Genomic DNA, 21,206 nt, shown 5'->3' with positions numbered 1-21,206 from the left:
CTTGTGTGCATGCCTTATAGTGCTTTCAATATTTGACAGATTAGTCAACCGATGTCCATTTACTGATACCATGGCAACAAACTTGTTCAGCCCTCATTCCTCCTCTGTTGAGACAAAGAGTCAGTTGAGAGATCCTCCTTCGGGCTGCAGTCTCACACAAGGGCCTGGTTCATACACACACAACTAACAGCTGTATCAGTAAACATTGTGGTCTCAGAGGAAGCTGCAGTCTCTCTCGTTCTAACTCTGAGGCTTGTCAAACTAAGTAGAGTGTTGCTGATACTAACTGCTAGCTGGCTGGCACAGCTCAGGCTAGGTCCAGTAAGATCCAGGACCTGAGATGAAGAGGCTAGTTGACATGGCAACAAGTAGAGAACCAAGGTAGTAACACCCCACAGCGTTCATGGGAGAATATATATTTTTTATGTAACCTTTATTTAACTAGGCAAGTCAGTTAAGAACACATTCTTATTCACAATGACGGCCTACCCTGGAAGACACTGGGCAAATTGTGCTAAGCCCTATGGGCTTACTCCCAACTCCCAATCACGGCCGGTTGTGATACAGCCTGGATTCAAACCAGGGTGTCTGTAGTGACGACTCTAGCACTGAGATGCAGTGCTATTGACCGCTGGGCCACTCGGGAGCCCCAAGATAGATGAAATGGGAAGGAAAAAATAGACAACATGAATCCAGAGTAGTGGAATGAGACGTGTGTGTGTGTGTTTGTGTATGTTTTTGTGTGTGTATGTAATATACTAATGTGTGTATCACAGGACGTTGGTGGAACCTTAATTTGGGAGAACGGGCTCGTGGTAATGGCTGGAGCGGAACAGGTGGAATGGTATCAAATGTGTCAAGTCAAACACATGGATTCCATGTTTTTGATGCCCTTTAATTCGCTCCGTTCCAGCCATTATTATGAGCCTTCCTCCCTTCAGCATCCTCCTATGGTGTGTGTGAGATAAAATGTACATTGAGTCAGTGTCTTTGAAATGGAGAGAGAGAGTATGCAAGCTTGGCGAGAAAGAGTATGCAAGGTTGACTAGACAATCTGGAAAAATAATGGACAGGGATTATGAGGTAGTAAATAAATAACAATATACAGTACTTATAAATGCATCCTAGAGACAGACAGAAAAAAAAATAAAAAAACAGTTCTTCCCTTGCCTCAAAACCCACAATACATCTGCATCACTTCTTTTTCTTCTCCTGTGTGAAATAGAACCAGGCGTCCAGCAGTTTCTTGCTGTAGTATATCTGACAGGCATCCACCTGCACCGCCACCACTATCACCAGGTACATGACGGTGACTTCCGCCCAGCCAAAGACGAAGCGGTAGACCTTGCCTTGGCAGTAAAGCTACTGGGCCTCGCCGAGCATCTCCATGATGCCGTAGAAGAGTAGAGCGATAGAGAACAGGCCTGAGCTGATCATGGAGATCACCAGGTAGCTGATGTTGTTCTTGGACAGCGACAGGCTGCTGGTGACCAGTGGAAAGAAACTGATCAGGTAGGGGTACTATCATCTGTAGGGACGCCGGGTCGCTGGGCACCAGGTCGAGTTTGCTGATGGTCACCTGGGCCGCCACCACGAGCCACAGCAGAAGGTGGACGAAGTTGAGCTTCCGCAACTCCTACTTTATCAAGGCACTGGAGGCACAGAGAAAAAGGGGAGAGGAGGTTGAGACAGTATGATCCGATAGAAAAGTAGGCAGACAAGACAGACAAGCATACAGACAGATAAAAGCACAGACAGATATGATTACCTCGACTGGTACTGCGGGGCCACATTCTCTCTGTGTTTGAAGTCACTCCCTTCAGTACCTGAAGCTTGAGGGCCCACACGAGACGTCATGGTGACAACCTGCTTCCCTGAAAACCAAGCAACAAACAATCATTAATCTTACTAGTCTATTAGGCTTGGGGCTCTACTCAAACAATTGAAATGTGAAGGCAATGTTAACGCGTTGGCGGAGACGGCTACATATGTCAGCTCAGTTGGAAATGGCCTGTAGCCCTTTCCTGCAGTCAATGACAAAAAAAAGCCTCATGGGTTGAATATTATTCATATTTAGGATGATTTCATAATTCATCAATATTCTATATTTTTTAAACGACAACAATCTGGTGTTTCTATGTCAAACAGTTTTGTTACATTTCAGTCTTCTATGATCTACTGTATATACAGTGTAATTGTGGGATGCAAACTCAAAATTTAACACATTTCAACTCTATATCTGACATGGTGTCTTCTGTTTTTAAGCCAATAACTGTGTGTGAGGTGTATACTTTTGTTTCAAAAGAATCACTCTGTGTGACGCTGATTTAGCCCACGGCAGTAAAAGGCTACATTTACGAGATTGAATAGAGCCCCAAGTGTGCATATTCAGCAAACATTCTAGAAGATTCTATGTATTAACTCTACATCCAAACCAATATATTTAATGTAGTTTTTTTAAGCCCAAATCTGATCCTTTAATAATGAGTATCATATGTGTTTTTCACATGTATTTCATTCAAATAATTGGTTTATGTAGACACAAATCAAAATCAAATAAAATGTATTTATATAGCCTTTCTTACATCAGCTGATATCTCAAAGTGCTGTACAGAAACCCAGCCTAAAATCCCAAACAGCAAGCAACGCAGGGGTATAAGCACGGTGGCTAGGAAAAACTCCCTAGAAAGGCCAGAACCTAGGAAGAAACTTAGAGAGGAACCAGGCTATGAGGGGTGGCCAGTCCTCTTCTGGCTGTGCCGGGTGGAGATTATAACAGAACATGGCCAAGATGTTCAAATGTTCATAAATGACCAGCATGGTCAAATAATAATAATCACAGTAGTTGTTGAGGGTGCAGCAAGTCAGCACCTCAGGAGTAAATGTCCGTTGGCTTTTCATAGCCGATCTTTAATGAGTATCTCTACCGCTCCTGCTGTCTCTAGAGAGTTGAAAACAGCAGGTCTGGGACAGGTAGCACATCCGGTGAACAGGTCAGGGTTCCGTAGTCGCTGGCAGAACAGTTGAAACTGGAGAAGCAGCACGACACACACCGATGTGATGATCAGGCTTCTATTTCTACCCTAAAACAATTGAAAATTAAAAGCTCCTCTATTCTTGAAGTAAAAAAAAAAAAATCAAGAGCAATATAATTTCAATAAATAGGACTGGCCCAGCAAGTAGCTACAACTATTGAGAATTGGGCTACTTTGAAAACGATGTCGCTGAGCTAGTGGAAATTTGAAATGGAATTTGCATCTGTTGGCCATCAAGTAGGCTATACGTTTCTATGCAGTTGCAGGCTACTGTAGCCTACCATTTGATACAATAAATATACACTGCTCAAAAAAATAAAGGGAACACTAAAATAACACATCCTAGATCTGAATGAATGAAATATTCTTATTAAAAATGATCAATGGAAATAAAATGTATCAACCCATGGAGGTCTGGATTTGGAGTCACACTCAAAATTAAAGTGGAAAAGCACACTACAGGCTGATCCAACCTTGATGTAATGTCCTTAAAACAAGTCAAAATTAGGCTCAGTGGTGTGTGTGGCCTCCACGTGCCTGTATGACCTCCCTACAACGCCTGAGCATGCTCCTGATGAGGTGGCGGATGGTCTCCTGAGGGATCTCCTCCCAGACCTGGACTAAAGCATCCGCCAACTCCTGGACAGTCTGTGGTGCAACGTGGCATTGGTGGATGGAGCGAGACATGATGTCCCAGATGTGCTCAATTGGATTCAGGTCTGGGGAACGGGAGAGCCAGTCCATAGCATCAATGCCTTCCTCTTGCAGGAACTGCTGACACACTCCAGCCACATGAGGTCTAGCATTGTCTTGCATTAGGAAGAACCCAGGGCCAACCGCACCAGCATATGGTCTCACAAGGGGTCTGAGGATCTCATCTCGGTACCTAATGGCAGTCAGGCTACCTCTGGCGAGCACATGGAGGGCTGTGCGGCTCCCCAAAGAAATGCCACCCCACACCATGACTGACTCACCGCCAAACCGGTCATGCTGGAGGATGTTGCAGGCAGCAGAACGTTCTCCACGCCGTCTCCAGACTCTGTCACATGTGCTCAGTGTGAACCTGCTTTCATCTGTGAAGAGCACAGGGCGCCAGTGGCGAATTTGCCAATCTTGGTGTTCTCTGGCAAATGCCAAACGTCCTGCACGGTGTTGGGCTGTAAGCACAACCCCCACCTGTGGACGTCGGGCCCTTATACCACCCTCATGGAGTCTGTTTCTGACCATTTGAGCAGACACATGCACATTTGTGGCCTGCTGGAGGTCATTTTGCAGGGCTCTGGCAGTGCTCCTCCTTCTCCTCCTTGCACAAAGGCTGCTGCTGGGTTGTTGCCCTCCTACGGCCTCCTCCACGTCTCCTGATGTACTGGCCTGTCTCCTGGTAGCGCCTCCATGCTCTGGACACTACGCTGACAGACACAGCAAACCTTCTTGCCACAGCTCGCATTGATGTGCCATCCTGGATGAGCTGCACTGCCTGAGCCACTTGATGGGGGTTGTAGATTCCGTCTCATGCTACCACTAGAGTGAAAGCACCGCCAGCATTCTAAATTGACCGAAACATCAGCCAGGAAGCATAGGAACTGAGAAGTGGTCTGTGGTCACCACCTGCAGAACCACTCTTTTATTGGGGGTGTCTTGCTAATTGCCTATAATTTCCACCTGTTGTCTATTCTATTTCCACAACAGCATGTGAAATTTATTGTCAATCAGTGTTGCTTCCTAAGTGGACAGTTTGATTTCACAGAAGTGTGATTGACTTGGAGTTGTCCCCTTTATTTTTTTGAGCAGTGTATATTGAAATTACAATATCACTGGAGTCATTGCAAATCAATTTGTGCCACTTGTGTAGCCTACCTTGACCTGGCAAACTGATTTAATAAATAGCCTATAACTCAGTTTGTTGTTGTAGCCTTCTGTTATTATGTAATTATTAATGGCCATATTTAATTAATTAAATTGGAAGTTATCAATTGTGATAATCGTAGCTCGGCACAATAAAAGCAGGGTGAATAGATGACAGTGACGTGTGCTCACACGCGCGGAAGATCAGTCGCAGCATCCTTTTCGAGACATGTGAACTGTTGTTAAGAAACCAAAACATGTATTTTTGTGTTTTGCGGAAGAAAGAAAGCACCTCTTATTATGAGGAAATACATCTATATATATCTATGTCCCCATAGATGTGCCTGAAAACTATAGGATGAATCGAAGATATAATATACTATTTTAATAGTCATCGGAACGAGTCAAGGTACAGTAGCCTATCTGTCTGGCAGCACAGTATCCTCATCTCTACACCATATTGCATATCCAGTCAGCTGCAATGATCATGACTATAATTATTAAACCAGAGCATATTTACTGTAGCCTAGATCAGGAGCAAGTACAATTTGTTTATTACATTTGGACTGGTGAACTGCACTTATCTGATGTGCACTTATTATTGTCACACAATGAAATAATACCTGTCTTATTTGGGCTCCCGAGTGGCATAGCGGTCTAAGGCGCTGCATCTCAGTGCAAGAGGTGTCACTACAGTCTCTGGTTTGAGTCCAGGCTCTATCACATCTGGTTGTGATTGGGAGTCCCATAGGGCGGCTCACAATTGGCCCAGCGTCATTGGGTTATGGCCGGGGTATGCTTTCATTGTAAATAAGAATATTAGGAAGGTGTTCTAACTGACTTGCCTAGTTAAATAAAAATAAAACATTTATATAAATAAAAGTCTTGATATACACTGAGTGTACAAAACATTAAGAACACCTTCCTAATATTCGGCCTCAATTCGTCCGGGCAAATGACATCAATAAGGGATCCTAGCTTTCACCTAGTCAGTCTATTTTATGGAAAGAGCATAATGTTCATAATGTGTTGTATATTCAGTGTATGTTGAAAAAAAGAGTAACAAATGACCTTCTAGTTAAATCATCTTTATTATTGTTTTAAACAACATCACCAGTATAACAGTAAAAACATTCAAACTCAGGGTTTCTTTTGGTTTACTGAATCTTTAGCACCAAATAAAGAAAGGAAACTGAATTCATATCTGGAATAAAAAAAAGTACATGTTATTCCACTTCTGCACATTTAAAATCAGGAGGTCAGTAGTCAAAATAATACATTATTATAAATGCTGCAGGATGTTTTTGTTATCAGTCAAGCGTATTGTGTTGGGGCACTGGGGGGTAGAAGGGTAGGGGGCAGGGGCGGAGGTGGGTTAGGGAAGGGTAGATGGGTTAGTTATAGGGACATGGGTGACAGAGGAGGAGAGGGAGGGGCATGCAGGAAGGCATTTTCACCCTTCTTCCTCTCTTTTTAATGTTCTACTCTTTGGGTGCGTTTGTAAATTCACTCTGGAGTGCCAGAGAGCGCTCCGAGTGTGATCTGGCCATTTGTAAATTCACTCTGGAGTGCCAGAGAGCGCTCCGAGTGTGATCTGGCCATTTGTAAATTCACTCTTGAGTGCCAGAGAGCGCTCCGAGTGTGATCTGGCCATTTGTAAATTCAGAGTGCGCGCTCCGAGTGTGATCTGGCCATTTGTAAATTCCCTCTGGAGTGCCAGAGAGCGCTCCGAGTGTGATCTGGCCATTCGTAAATTCACTCTGGAGTGCCAGAGAGCGCTCCGAGTGTGATCTGGCCATTCGTAAATTCACTCTGGAGTGCCAGAGAGCGCTCCGAGTGTGATCTGGCCATTCGTAAATTCACTCTGGAGTGCCAGAGAGCGCTCCGAGCGTGATCTGGCCATTCGTAAATTCAGAGTGTTGTCAGATTGTCCATTTGTAAATTTAGAGCATTTCTCTCTCGAAGCGTTCAGAGCACACACTGGACACTCTGGCTGAGGAGTAGGGCTGACCTCACATCTGCAGTCGAGCACCCTAGCTAACTGGCTAAAGCTAATTCCAGACATAAATGAGAGAGCGCCTCTCTCTGACATTTTTCTAGCAGAGTTGGTTAGGCTGTTTCTATGTTATCCAGAGCATTGGTGACTGTAGCTGTGCTGATGGCAACAATTTAATTACGCTTTTTTGCCAACGTTTACTGACATATTCTTTGTATATTATTTAAAAAATTAACCTTTTTTCTCTCCAATTTCGTGGTATCCAATTGTTAGTAGTTACTGTCTTGTCCCATCGCTGCAACTCCCGTACGGACTCGGGAGAGGCGAAGGTCGAGAGCCATGCCTCCTCTGAAACATAACCCAACCAAGCCGCACTGCTTCTTAACACAGCGTGCATTCAACCCGGAAGCCAGCTGCACAAATGTGTCGGAGGAACCACCGTACACCTAGCGACCTGGTCAGCGTGCACAGGAGTCACTAGTGCGCGATGATACAAGGATATCCCTGCAACCTCGCCCCATGTTTGTAAATTCATCAGTTATTCTGCGCTCTAGCACACTCAGACTAGAGTGTTCTGCCAACCATTTAATGCGACACAATCACCCTTATAAACATCACACATGATGCTTGTCTGCAAAAGTTTAAAAAAAGAATCAAACAAATTAATCAAAAACACAACAAGAAAGTTACGCAACAAACTAAAACGTGAAATAAACCATTGCACCACTTTATTTGAATCTCTATTGGTTTTCCTTTCTGTAAGTACTGTAATAGCACATTGCAGGTGCCATTTTCCTAGATATTGTATTTGTTTTCTTTAGTTATTCAATTTACATTCTTTGCCACGGTTTCATTAATGGCAGCTGCCAGTTTGCAAAGGAACATGTAGGGACTTGAGAAAAAACACATGGTACTCTGTGGCAATACAAGAGATATATCTCTTTCCACATTCGTCTGTGCAGCACTTTAAATTAAACTGATACATACAGTTGAAGTCTGAAGTTTACGTACACTTAGGTTGGAGTCATTAAAACTAGTTTTTCAAGCACTACACACATTTCTTGTTATCAAACTATAGTTTTGGCAAGTTGGTTAGGACATCTACTTTGTGCATGACACAAGTAATTTTTCCAACAATTGTTTATAGACAGATTATTTCACTTAGAATTCACTGTATCACAATTCTAGTGGGTCAGAAGTTTACATACACAAAGTTGAATGTACCTTTAAACAGCTTGGAAAATTCCAGAAAAAGATGTCATGACTTTAGAAGCTTCTGATAGGCTATTTGACATAATTTGGGTCAATTGGAGGTGTACCTGTGGATGTATTTCAAGGCCTACCTTCAAACTCAGTGCCTCTTTGCTTGACATCATGGGAAAATCAAAAGAAATCAGGCAAGATTGTAGACCTCCACAAGTCTGGTTCATCCATGGGAGCAATTTCCAAACGCCTCAAGGTACCACGTTCATCTGTACAAACAATAGTACGCAAGTACAAACACCATGGGACAACGCAGCTGTCATACCGCTCAGGAAGGAGACGTGTTCTGTCTCCTAGAGATGAACCTACTTTGGTGCGAAAAGTGCAAATCAATCCCAGAACAACAGCAAAGGACCTTGTGAAGATGCTGTAGGAAACAGGTACAAAAGTATCTATATCCACAGTAAAACAAGTCCTATATCGACATAACCTGAAAGGCCGCTCAGCAAGGAAAAAGCCACTGCTCCAAAACCGCCATAAAAAGAAACACTACGGTTTGCAACTGCACATTGTACTTTTTTGAGAAATGTCCTCTGGTCTGATGAAACAAAAATAGAACTGTTTGGTCATAATGGCCATCGATATGGAAAAAGGGGGAGGCTTGCAAGCCGAAGAACACCATCCCAACAGTGAAGCACGGGTGTCGCAGCATTATGTTGTGGGGGTGCTTTGCTGCAGGAGGGACTGGTGCACTAAACAAAATAGATGGCATCATGAGGGAGGAACATTATGTGGATATATTGAAGCAACATCTCAAGACATCAGTCAGGAAGTTAAAGCTTGGTCGCAAATGGGTCTTCCAAATGGACAATGACCCCAAGCAAACTTCCAAAGTTGTGGCAAAATGGCTTAAGGACAACAAAGTCAAGGTATTGGAGTGGCCATCACGAAGCCCTGACCTAAATCCTATAGAAAAATTGTGGGCAGAACGGAAAAAGGAGGCCTACAAACCTGACTCAGATACACCAGCTGTGTCAGGAGGAATGGGCCAAAATTCACCCAACTTCTTGTGGGAAGCTTGTGGAAGGCTACCTGAAATGTTTGACCCAAGTTAAACAATTTAAAGGCAATGCTACAAAATACTAATTGAGTGTATGTAAACTTCTGACCCACTAGGAATGTGATGAAAGCTGAAATAAATTATTCTCTCTACTATTATTCTGACATTTCACATTCTTAAAATAAAGTGGCGATCCTTACTGACCTAAGATGGAGAATTTTTACTAGGATTGAATGTCAGGAATTGTGACAAGCTGAGTTTAAATGTATTTGGCTAAGTTGTATGTAAACCTCCGATTTCAACTGTACATATGACTACATTTCACAACATGTGAACCCTGTTGATGTAATGGCATCTTTTAATGCAGTGTTGTAACGTAACACTCTTAAGAGCGGTACATAGATACAGAAATCTTTGTACCACAACATAAATGGTTATAAAAACTGCATATATGTACATTCACTCACACACATACACAGTCCTCTCTCAGATTTTCCCAGGGACTGTGCGACGCGTCCTCCCATCGCTGTCGATCTCAACAGCGTCGATATCAACAGCATCAATCTCAACAGATAGTTGATGTTTAAAAAAGAGAACATACACATTTAAAGACTTCTATAAACAATGCTTAAATTTCTCCAAAATGTTCTCCCTCTGTCACTGTCTCTTCCTCTCTATAGTTGTTGCTACATAGGGTACAACAAGTACCCAGAGAAGGATGAGTGGACGTATTGGCCAGCGTATAGTCCTGCGGCCTGGTCCGAGGGTAGCTGGAGGTACACAGTGTCCCCGGGCTGTAGAGGTAACACTGCGCTCCCCGACGCCTGATCCAGGAATCCCTTCTTATACTCGTCATATGTGTACATCACAGGCTCATCGTTCCTCATCAGCGCCACCCACACGTTGGCCCCTTTGCAGTGGACGTGGTAGGCAAAGTAGTAGATCCCGGGCATGTCACAGGTAAACACGCCTGTCTGGGGGTTGTAGTTCTGACGGCCGTTGTACAGGATCTTGTCGAACACCACAGGCGTGCCCACTGGTGGGAAGGGTGTGGTCACCAGAGCCGTGAACGCAGGCATCTCCAGGCCGTTGGCGCCCATTACCTCTCCACTGTTTCCTCCATATTTCCCCTTCTTGCCATAGCCGGTGGTCTTGACTCCATCCAGCCCAGGAGGAATACCCATCTCAGTGAGGACTGCTCCCATGTTAGGGGAGAGGGCGGGGGGTCCGGGTGGGCCTGGGGGACCAGGTAGACCTGGCTGGCCTGGATTTCCTGGTGGTCCTCCAGGACCTTCTTTACCTGGAGGTCCAAGAGGACCAGGGACACCTGGGTTTCCGTTACCCTCAACGCCGGGAAGACCAGTTAATCCGCTGTCACCTTTAGACCCAGGGGCACCAGGAGGTCCGATCGGCCCACCTGCACCTCCCAGACCTGGAATGCCCTTAGGGCCTTGGGGACCCTTCTCTCCTGGAAGTCCTCCCTCTCCCTTTGGCCCAGATAGGCCTGGAATGCCAGGGGCGCCTGGTAACCCTTTGTGTCCGCCTTCCCCTTGGGGTCCTACAGGCCCAGCGGGACCCCTTGGCCCTGGCTCTCCTCCCTCTCCAGGGAAGCCATTCTGACCATGAAGTCCAGGAGGACCAGGCTCACCCTGGCCACCTGGCAGCCCCTTTTGCCCTCCCTCTCCAGCCTCTCCTTTTACCCCTGGTTGGCCAAGACCTCCAAGGGGTCCCATAGGGCCAAGGGGACCAGCTGGTCCGATTGGTCCAGGTGGTCCAATCACACCTGGAAGTCCTCCATGGCCTTTGTCTCCCTTTGGTCCTGGGCCTCCGGGCATCCCACCCATCCCTTTATCTCCCTTGGGTCCTGGGAATCCTGGTTTTCCAAATCCGGGCAATCCAGGCTTCCCTGGCAAACCTGGAGGGCCTGGGTGCCCTTTCCCACCAGGCATGCCTGGTTGTCCAGGCAGACCATTCTGGCCTGGTTTTCCCTGGCCTGGCAACCCTGGTGGACCGGTCTCGCCACCCTCTCCTGCTGGTCCAGCCAGCCCCTGCTCTCCAGGAGGGCCTGGTTTCCCTGGTCCTCCTGGTGGCCCCAATATGCCATTAATTCCAGGCTTGCCCACACCGGGCATCCCTCCCTGACCTGGAGGTCCAGGGGGTCCTGCTGGCCCTTTGTGGCCTGGCTGTCCTGGCTGTCCAATTCCCTTGTCACCCTTGGGTCCTGGTAATCCTGGTAGTCCCGGCAGGCCCTTATGTCCTGGCTCCCCCTTGGGTCCTGGTTGTCCTGGTAACCCCCCAACCCCTGGTTTTCCTATCCCCGGGAGACCTGGAGGACCAGGGGGGCCCTGAGGCCCTGGCTGCCCCATATGACCGTCTCCACCACTGGGGCCCAGCTCTCCAGGTACACCTGGGTCTCCCATGCCCCCTGGCTTGCCTGGAATTCCCGGGAGTCCTGGTTTGCCTACACCAGGGAATCCTGGGGGACCAGCGGGGCCTGGTTTTCCTTCACCTCCTGGCTGTCCTACCCCAGGAGCACCTGGTGGCCCAGAGGGTCCCTCAGGTCCTGCAGGCCCAGCTGGGCCCTGCTCTCCTGGCAGGCCTCCAGCGAGACCTCCCACAGCCCCACTGGGGATTGTCTGACCTGTAGGGGATAAGATGTCCAATCAGTCTAAACATTATTGGAAGATTGCAGGCATAGCACAATACTCAGCACAAGAGCAAAATTAAGTACAATCTGCTTGTGTGTATGTCTTAACTAGAGTTAGGTTAGGTAATGAACATTGAAGATTGACATAGTCTCAACATAAACAACATACTATTGCCCTACTCCATAGTAGTGCGCTACTTTCGACCAGAGCCACAAGTCCTTTGAGATTGCCATTCGATCTCACCTTTGTCCTGTCCACTGTTGACTACCACACCTTTGCGGGGGTACTCCTTGCCCATGTGCATGGGCATCTGGGGGATCTCTTTTCTGTAATGGGGGTACTGCATGTGGGGCATGTCCTTTCCTGGCCACTGCTGCTGAGGGTGCTGCTCTTTGCTGCCCATGCCCATGTGGGACAGGTGTGGCATAGACTGGTGCTGCTGGGGTTGCTGCTGGGGGTGCTGCTGATGCTGCTTGTGTCCGTAGTATACCCCTGCGTGAACGAGAGGTAGTACTGCAAGCTGAAACAGAGCCACGAGGAGAGGGGCTGAGAGAGAAGGCACGGCCATGGCCTGGGGAAGACAGCAGAAGAGAACTATGTTAGACAATCAGTCAATTGATCAATTGATCAAAAAGTCAATCAATGAGCCAATCAAGGGAATCTAATTCACTGCCAGTATGTATTTTTCAATAAAATGCAAACAGTCAAACATACATACATGGCAATAAAAGCCATATGACTGGTAATATGAAAGCTTTTCCCCATAGAAAGGGATTCATGCCCTGATACACCTTCAAATTGCTCTGGCTCCACCTACTGGACAGTAAAGAGCAATACTTAACCATGGGCCAGCCTTTTTAAAAATAGTATATATTGCCAGATGTAGGATGTGGTAACCACAAAACAGTTTTCTTTTTACATGCTCAATCTTGTAACAACACTGCTAACTGACTACATTTACATTTTATAGATGCTCTTATCCAGAGCAACTTCCAGTACTTAGTGGATACATTTTAATACTTGTTTTCTACTGTTCAAACCCACAATCCTGGCGCTTGCCATGCTCTGCCAACTGAGCTACACTTGACCTAGGCAGACCGCAGACCGTTGCCTCACACAATGTTTCCAATGCTGTTGCCTAGGATCAGGTTTACGAGACTACTAACTGACTGAGCAATGCCTTGGCTTTCAAACAGCTGATGGAGCAAAATGATAACATTACTAATAGCCCTGTTATCAGACATACTATCAGACAAACGAACTGACAAGGACATTTATACTTCACATGAAAGCTTCTGAAAATAACCCACCAGATCAGAAGAAACTCAAATGCGTTTCGGCCTACAAGTCATAGCAGAAAAAAATCAGTTTTACTCAAGATAGGTAGGTGGGAAAAGAAATGATTCTCTGTTACGTTTCTTAACACGTTCTTTCTTTCGTTAAATAATGAATCATATAACGTGGCTGTTTTTGGCTAGACTTTGTGTGTGTCTCTGACCTTCTACTGTGAACCCTCCCAGATGTTCTTAGGAAATGAGGATGCTCCGTCAAGACTCAGCCACAGTATAACAAAGAGCATCAGACCTGGAACTGGGAGATGGTGTTTCTTGGCTTTGGTCCTCTTTTGTGTTACGGTAGCCAATTACTTTTTAACCCGTTAAAACACTTTTCAAATTCCAATGCTAATGTTTGAGTTTGACTGTAATAGTAAAGATTATGTGAGAAGAAAATACTGATTGATTGGTATACAGTATCAGAAATATGCTGTTATAGTGATGTACTTACAAAGGCCGGGCAATTTCAAGAATGCCATTGAACTGAATATCTTGTCACTTACTGTAGTTTGACTGTTTGATCTCTCTCACACACAGTTTCTCTCACATACTCTCTCTCACCCTCTACCTCTCTCTCTATATTTTTCTTTCTCTCCCTCACCGAATCCCTCTTGTCACTGTCTATCCCTCACTCTGCCCCTCTCTTATACAGAACACAGAACTCTGATGGTCAAAGTCTGTACTGTAGGCTAAACACCAGTATGTTAGAGATCAGCCCTCCAAACCAAAGCTTTTTGTTCGGAGAGCTGGTCTGGCCAAAATATGCAGCAGGAATGAGTTTTCTGAGTTGGCTTGGCCAGTTAGGTAGCCAGTTCATTCTAATTGGTTGTCACAGCTGACCTTTGTGAATGAGAAATACTGATGGAAGAAGGATGGAATACATTTGTTGGAGAGGCTATTATTCCGCGTTTCTGTCAAATTCATACTTACCATAGAGTTCATAGGGTTCACACTTTCTGAAGATAAATTACGAAAAATGGCTGCTTTCTTAGGTTCTCTGGTGGTTTTACAGTATGTTTCCTGCCAAGCCTCCGAATCAACACATACCCTTTGACAATAGATAGGCTACTACTTAAAAGTCATGCACAAGATTCAACCACAGGTATGAATGAATGATGTCAGAACTACTGACATAAAAAAAAAAAAGTAAAATGCAGCAATGCAGGTGTACAGTGAGAAATGATACAGCGGGAAAGTCAAGTCATAAGGGATATCCGTTCCTGGTCAGTTCATGTGGTTGTGGTGAACTCCTAGCCTAACAGAGGTCCTGTTAGGTCCTCAGATGTCGGGCTGCAATTGTGACATTGAGAACAGGAGTCAACACAGATTGGTACAGGCTATCTGAGAAATCTTACTGCAGTGAGAGGTATTTCTCTCACCCCTAGGCCAACCCTCAGGCATGCCAAGTGGAAATAGGAACACCTCACTGCCCGCAACCTCCCTGACCTCGTCACTCTCCGCTTCTCTACTGATCTTGTGTTGCTTCCTCTCCTACATTTATCTGTCTGGAGCTGCTGTCTGCACGTGAGAGAAACAAGAATATGTTTGTTAATGTATACGTGCATCTGTGTGTATTTTCTAACTTTTCATTCACATCCAGGACCCAGACGTCCAATCCAACCAGCAGAGCTCTGGTCCAACAGATAGAAGAGCGGTCCAACAAGGCCGTCCAGACCGCCTTCTAGTCTTACACGATTTTTCTCCGTCTTGCGCATTTCCTTCTGAAGGTCAGTCACGCAGACAGACATTTGGGTTGTCTTTGGCTGATGCTCCTATGGTAGGACTGTGTGTTTGTGTATGTGTGTCTGTGTGTGTGTTTCTCTGTCTGTTTCAATTTGGGCTTTAACGGCGGTCCTGATCCTGTCTAGTTGTGTCTCTGGCTTGGGCCAGAGGGGATTCCGTGTTGGGGTTGGGTCTGGCCGGCTGCTTCTGGGAGAGGAGGGGGTAATGCTTTATTTTGCACTCATATTTGAACTGGTATATAGTATTTACAAAGACCATTCTTAATACAAATGGGAAACTGATGAGTGTGAAAAACCCAGCAACGTATCAGTTCAAACTGGTGCGCCTGGCACCTACGACCATACCCTGTTCAAAGGCACTTAAATATGTTGTCTTGCCCATTCACCGTCTGGATGGAACACATACACAAATCATGTCTCAATTTTCTCAAGGCACTGCATCTCAGTGCTTGAGGCATCACCACAGACACCCTGGTTCAAATCCAGGCTGCATCACAACCAGCTGTGATTGGGTGTCTGATAGGGCGGCGCACAATTGGCCCAGTGTCGTCTGGATTTGGACGGTGTAGGCCGTCATTGTAAATAAGAATTTGTTCTTAACTGACTTGCCTCGTTAAATAAAAACATACAAATACAAGTTTCTCGATCGACGTGTACGACAGCATGTTCCAGTTCCCGCCAATATCCTGCAACTTCACACAGCCATTGAAGATGAGTGGGACACCATTCCACAGGCCACAACCAACAGCCTGATCAACTCTATGTGAAGGAGATTGGTCGCGCTGCATGAGGCAAATGGTGGTCACACCAGATACTGACTGGTTTTCTGATCTCTGCCCCTACCTTTACATTTTTTAAAATCTGTGACCAACAGATGCATATCTGCATTCCCAGCCATGTGAAATCCATATATTAGGGCCTAATGGATGTATTTCAATTGACTGATTTCCTTATATGAACTGTAACTCAAGAAAGGTCCACCACCCAATGGAGATCCAGCCAACTGGACAGAACTGTGAGATGCATTGGAGTCAACATGGGCCAGCAACTCTGTGGAATGCTTTCAACACCTCGTAGAGTCCGTGTCCTGACGAATTGAGGCTGTTCTGAGGCCAAAAGCAGGGAGATGCAACTCAGTATTAGGAAGGTGTTCTTAATATTTTGTGCACTCAGTATATATAGTAAAAAACTGAGTTTAAATGTATTTGGCTAAAGTGTATGTAAACTTCCGACTTCAACTGAATATATATATATATATATACAGTTGAAGTCGGAAGTTTACATACACCTTAGCCAAATACATTTAAACTCAGTTTTTCACAATTCCTGACATTTAATCCAAGTAAAAATTCCCTGTTTTAGGTTAGTTAGGATCACCACTTTTTTTAAGAATGTGAAATTTCAGATTGATAGAGAGAATAGTAGAGAGAATTATTTATTTCAGTTTTTATTTCTTTCATCACATTCCCAGTGGGTCAGAATGTCACGCCCTGACCTTAGTTTTCTTTATTCTTTTGGTTAGGTCAGGGTGTGACGAGGGTGGTTTGTGGAGTGTAATGTCTAGGGGTTTTTGTATGTCTAGGTGTTTTTGTCCTGTCTAGGGTTTTTGTATATCTATGGGGTTTCAGTTTGTCTAGGTATATGTAGGTCTATGGTGGCCTGAATTGGTTCCCAATCAGAGGCAGCTGTTTATCGTTGTATCTGATTGGGGATCCTATTTAGGTTGCCATTTTGGTTTTGTGGGTTATTATTCTATGTTTAGTTGCCTGTTCGCACTAGTCATATTGCATCATGGTTCGTTTTGTTATTTTGTATAGTTTTGTTCAGTGTTGCATTTGTTTAATTAAATATAATGTATGCTTATCATGCTGTGCCTTGGTCTCCTCCTTATGACCACCGTGACACAGAAGTTTGCATACACTCAATTAGTATTTGGTAGCATTGCCTTTTAAATAGTTTAACTTCGGTCAAATGTTTCAGGCAGCCTTCCACAAGCTTCCCACAATAAGTTGGGTGAATTTTGGCCCATTCCTCCTGACAGAGCAGGTGTAACTGAGTCATGAACAAAGTAGATGTCCTAACGGACTTGCCAAAACTATAGTTTGTTAACAAGAAATTTGTGGAGTGGTTGAAAAACTTGTTTTAATGACTCCAACCTAAGTGTATGTGAACTTCCGACTTCAGCTGTATGTACATATGACCTCAATCCTATAGAAATTTGTGGGCAGAACTGAAAAAGCATGTGTGAGCAAGGAGGCCTACAAACCTGACTCAGTTACACCAGCTGTGTCAGGAGGAATGGGACAAAATTCACCCAACTTATTGTGGGAAGCTTGTGGAAGGCTACCCAAAATGTTTGACCGAAGTTAAACATTTTAAAGGCAATGCTACAAAATGCTAATTGAGTGCATGTAAAGTTCTGACCCACTGGGAATGTGATGAAAGAAGTAAAATCTGAAATAAATCATTCTATTATTCTGACATTTCACATTCTTAAAATAAAGTGGTGATCCTAACTGACCTAAAACAGGCAATTGTTACTAGGATTAAATGTCAAGAATTGTGAAAAACTGAGTTTAAATGTATTTGGCTAAGGTGTATGTAATCTTACAACTGAACTGTGTGTATTTATATAAATATATATATATATAATTATTAGGTTATAGCCACAGCCATCCAACCTCTATGCACCAACACCAGCCCCTTTCATATAACCATATCCAGTTGCAGACCCTTTTCCCAACAGTCAGTCGCAGCCCTAGATCTAGCCCCATTCCCAAGCCTCTGCTCTATAAACCAGTCCCAGCTCTATACACCAGTCCCAGCTCTATACACCAGTCCCAACTCTATACACCAGTCCCAACTCTATAAACCAGTCCCAGCTCTATAAACCAGTTCCAACTCTATACACCAGTCCCAGCTCTATAAACCAGTCCCAGCTCTATACACCAGTCCCAACTCTATACACCAGTCCCAGCTCTATACACCAGTCCCAGCTCTATAAACCAGTCCCAGCTCTATAAACCAGTCCCAGCTCTATAAACCAGTCCCAGCTCTATAAACTAGTCCCAGCTCTATACACCAGTCCCAGCTCTATATACCAGTCCCAACTCTATACACCAGTCCCAGCTCTATACACCAGTCCCAACTCTATAAACCAGTCCCAACTCTATACACCAGTCCCAGCTCTTTAACCAGTTCCAGCTCTATACACCAGTCCCAACTCTATACACCAGTCCCAACTCTATACACCAGTCCCAGCTCTATAAACCAGTCCCAGCTCTATACACCAGTCCCAACTCTATACACCAGTCCCAACTCTATAAACCAGTCCCAGCTCTATAAACCAGTCCCAGTTCTATAAACCAGTCCCAGCTCTATAAACCAGTCCCAGCTCTATAAACCAGTCCCAGCTCTATACACCAGTCCCAGCTCTATACACCAGTCCCAGCTCTATACACCAGTCCCAGCTCTATAAACCAGTCCCAACTCTATACACCAGTCCCAGCTCTATACACCAGTCCCAGCTCTATACACCAGTCCCAACTCTATACACCAGTCCCATCTCTATACACCAGTCCCAGCTCTATAAACCAGTCCCAGCTCTATACACCAGTCCCAGCTCTATACACCAGTCCCAGCTCTATACACCAGTCCCAACTCTATAAACCAGTCCCAGCTCTATAAACCAGTCCCAGCTCTATAAACCAGTCCCAGCTCTATAAACCAGTCCCAACTCTATACACCAGTCCCAGCTCTATACACCAGTCCCAACTCTATACACCAGTCCCAGCTCTATACACCAGTCCCAACTCTATACACCAGTCCCAACTCTATACACCAGTCCCAGCTCTATACACCAGTCCCAGCTCTATAAACCAGTCCCAGCTCTATAAACCAGTCCCAACTCTATACACCAGTCCCAGCTCTATACACCAGTCCCAACTCTATACACCAGTCCCAGCTCTATACACCAGTCCCAACTCTATACACCAGTCCCAACTCTATACACCAGTACCAACTCTTTTTTTTAACCCTTATTTTACCAGGTGAGTTGACTGAGACCACATTCTCATCTGCAGCAATAACCTGGGGAATAGTTACAGGGTAGATGAATGAGCCAATTGGAAGCTGGGGATGATATGGGGATAGATTAGGAATTTAGCCAGGGTTAACACCCCTACTCTTACAATACGTGTCATGGGATCTTTAGTGACCACAGAGAGTCAGGACACCCATTTAACTTCCCATCTGAAAAACAGCACCTTACACAGGGGAATGTCCCCAATCACTGCCCTGGGGCATTGGGATGTTTTTGTTTGTTTTCTACCAGGGGAAAGAGTGCCTCCTACTGGCCATCCAACACCACTTCAGCAGCATCTGGTCTTTACAGTAATGCAGGGACCAACCCTGCTTAGCTTCCGAGGCAAGCCAGCAGTGGGTTGCAGGGTGGGATGCTGCTGGCATTCTATACACCAGTCCCAGCTCTATACACTAGCTTGGCTATGAAGAATGACAACTGCGTTGACCCCTGACCATTTCTCAGGCGACTGGCGATTCTAATATGGCCGTGCCATCCTCTCTCCCCCAGTGGGCACTCGCCCTCTCGTGCCTTTGAAGGGGGCCCGTCTCATTTCCATGGCGATGGGAGCCTGACGTGCAGGAATGCTTTCCAAAGGGAATGCTTTCCAACAATTCCATATGGAGGGAAAATGAGACAAGAAGAGAGAGAAAGAGGCAGAGCCAGCGAGAGAAGAGGGGAGACATAACGCAGACCCAGGCACATGGGTGTATGAAGACGATGTGTTGGGTGGATGGGTGTGTTAGCGCTATAGTCAAATAGCCTCAATCAGTCCTGATGGTACAGTGTGTGTGTTTTGGGGTTAAGGTTAAATGGTAGGTTAAGGTTAGGTAAGGCGTAGAGGAAAATATGATTTTTAATGGTCAAGCATTTTTACTCCCCAAAACGTCCTGAAATTTCACAAAAATAAAGGTGTGTGTGTGGGTGTGAGTGAGTGCATGCAGTGAGTGTTTGTGTGAGTGAGTGTGTGTGTGAGCATATGGATTCATTATGGTGGAGACAGAACAGTCTAGACTGTAATACAGTAGAATTGAGAGGTGGATTAAGGACATGCTCTGTTCATAGCTGCTTTTGTAGCAGAAATGTGTTTTCTGACAAATGATAGATATTCTGTTTTGGCCATCCATGCTTGGCCAGGGTCCCACTGTAAATGACACAGATGTATTTTTATGTTACATTCACATTTTGGCCATTCAGCAGACTCCTGTATACAGAGTTATTTTGAGTGAGTATTCATGTAAGTAACCTGAAACTTCTTTCCAGGACCAGGGTTGGGTGAAATGCCTAGATGCTGAGACATTTAACAGGGCCAGTTTAACTCTCACACACACTTACACCACCAAATTGCAAGTCAGAGAGTAAATAGATCCATCAAAAGTTCTTAAGAGCGTGAAAGTGTTTGGGGGTTTTGTGGAGTAGGTGCAAACTTTCAATGACTTTCTATTAGCAGGCCGTGTGACTAATCTCTCATTGCCTCATACTAACAAATGATCAACTGTACAAGGACAGCCAGTGTACACTGAGAAAGCATTAAAACGACCCAAAGTGATACATGATAAGCAGTCTGTAACTTAAACCATAGTGTGTGTGTCTGTGTATGTGTGTGGACATGTGCATGTGTGTGTGTGTGTTTGTGTATGTATATGTGTGGACATATAAGTGTGTGTGTGTGTGTTTGTGTATGTATGTGTGTGTGCATGTACGTGTGTGTAGACATGTGCATGTGTGTGTGTAGACATGTGCGTGTGTGTGTTGGCATGTTCATGTGTGTGTGTGTACATGTGCGTGTGTTTGTGGACATGTGCGTGAGTGTATGTGCGTGGACATGTGTGTGTGTGTGTGTGTGTGGACATGTGCATGTGTGTGTGTGTACATGCGCGTGTGTGTAGGGACATGTGCGTGCGTGTGTGTGTGTGGACATGTGTGTGTGTGTGTGTGTGTGTGGACATGTGCATGTGTGTGTGTGTACATGCGCGTGTGTGTAGGGACATGTGCGTGCGTGTGTGTGTGTGGACATGTGCGTGTGTGTGAGTGTGACAAACGTGAGAGGATGGGAAACATTTTGACAACATGAGAGATACGGAACATGATTTCTGTTTAGTGTCAGACGCCCCAACCTGTTGTCATCGACTCCCCAGAGTTAGCTGTCAGACACGTGTAGACCTACATCATGAAACTCCTGCTCTATTGCATAAGGAATAGGGCAGGCAACCAACCCTCATTAATACATGATGCAGATTGTTACCAAAACATATCTGCTAT

The 21,206-nt window shown here is 45.1% G+C and overlaps 1 protein-coding gene and 1 pseudogene across 1 annotated transcript; both read right to left on the bottom strand.

Annotated features, from left to right (window-relative positions):
- Positions 1–1,194: 1,194 nt before the first annotated feature.
- LOC139380686 (protein jagunal homolog 1-A-like) lies at positions 1,195–1,857 on the bottom strand (annotated as a pseudogene).
- A 7,968-nt stretch (positions 1,858–9,825) lies between these two features.
- On the bottom strand, positions 9,826–12,355 carry LOC139380666 (collagen alpha-1(VIII) chain-like). The gene is made up of 2 exons (XM_071123580.1): positions 12,031–12,355; positions 9,826–11,780 (listed from the first exon to the last, which is right to left on the bottom strand). The coding sequence occupies exons 1-2, from the start codon at positions 12,353–12,355 to the stop codon at positions 9,826–9,828; spliced, it is 2,280 nt and encodes a 759-aa protein (XP_070979681.1).
- Between the last annotated feature and the right edge of the window lie 8,851 nt (positions 12,356–21,206).

This window comes from Oncorhynchus clarkii, chromosome 22, assembly GCF_045791955.1.
Source record: "Oncorhynchus clarkii lewisi isolate Uvic-CL-2024 chromosome 22, UVic_Ocla_1.0, whole genome shotgun sequence".
Taxonomy (NCBI): domain Eukaryota; kingdom Metazoa; phylum Chordata; class Actinopteri; order Salmoniformes; family Salmonidae; genus Oncorhynchus; species Oncorhynchus clarkii.
This window is presented reverse-complemented; position numbering and strand designations above follow the sequence as displayed.

What these genes read in the sequence shown, in the direction of transcription:
- LOC139380666 (XM_071123580.1), bottom strand. Translation starts at nt 12,355, where the DNA reads ATGGCCGTGCCTTCTCTCTCAGCCCCTCTCCTCGTGGCTCTGTTTCAG. An exon ending in CAACAGTGGACAGGACAAAG is followed by an intron (nt 11,781 to 12,030) that starts GTGAGATCGAAT and finishes TATCCCCTACAG; the next exon opens with GTCAGACAATCCCCAGTGGG.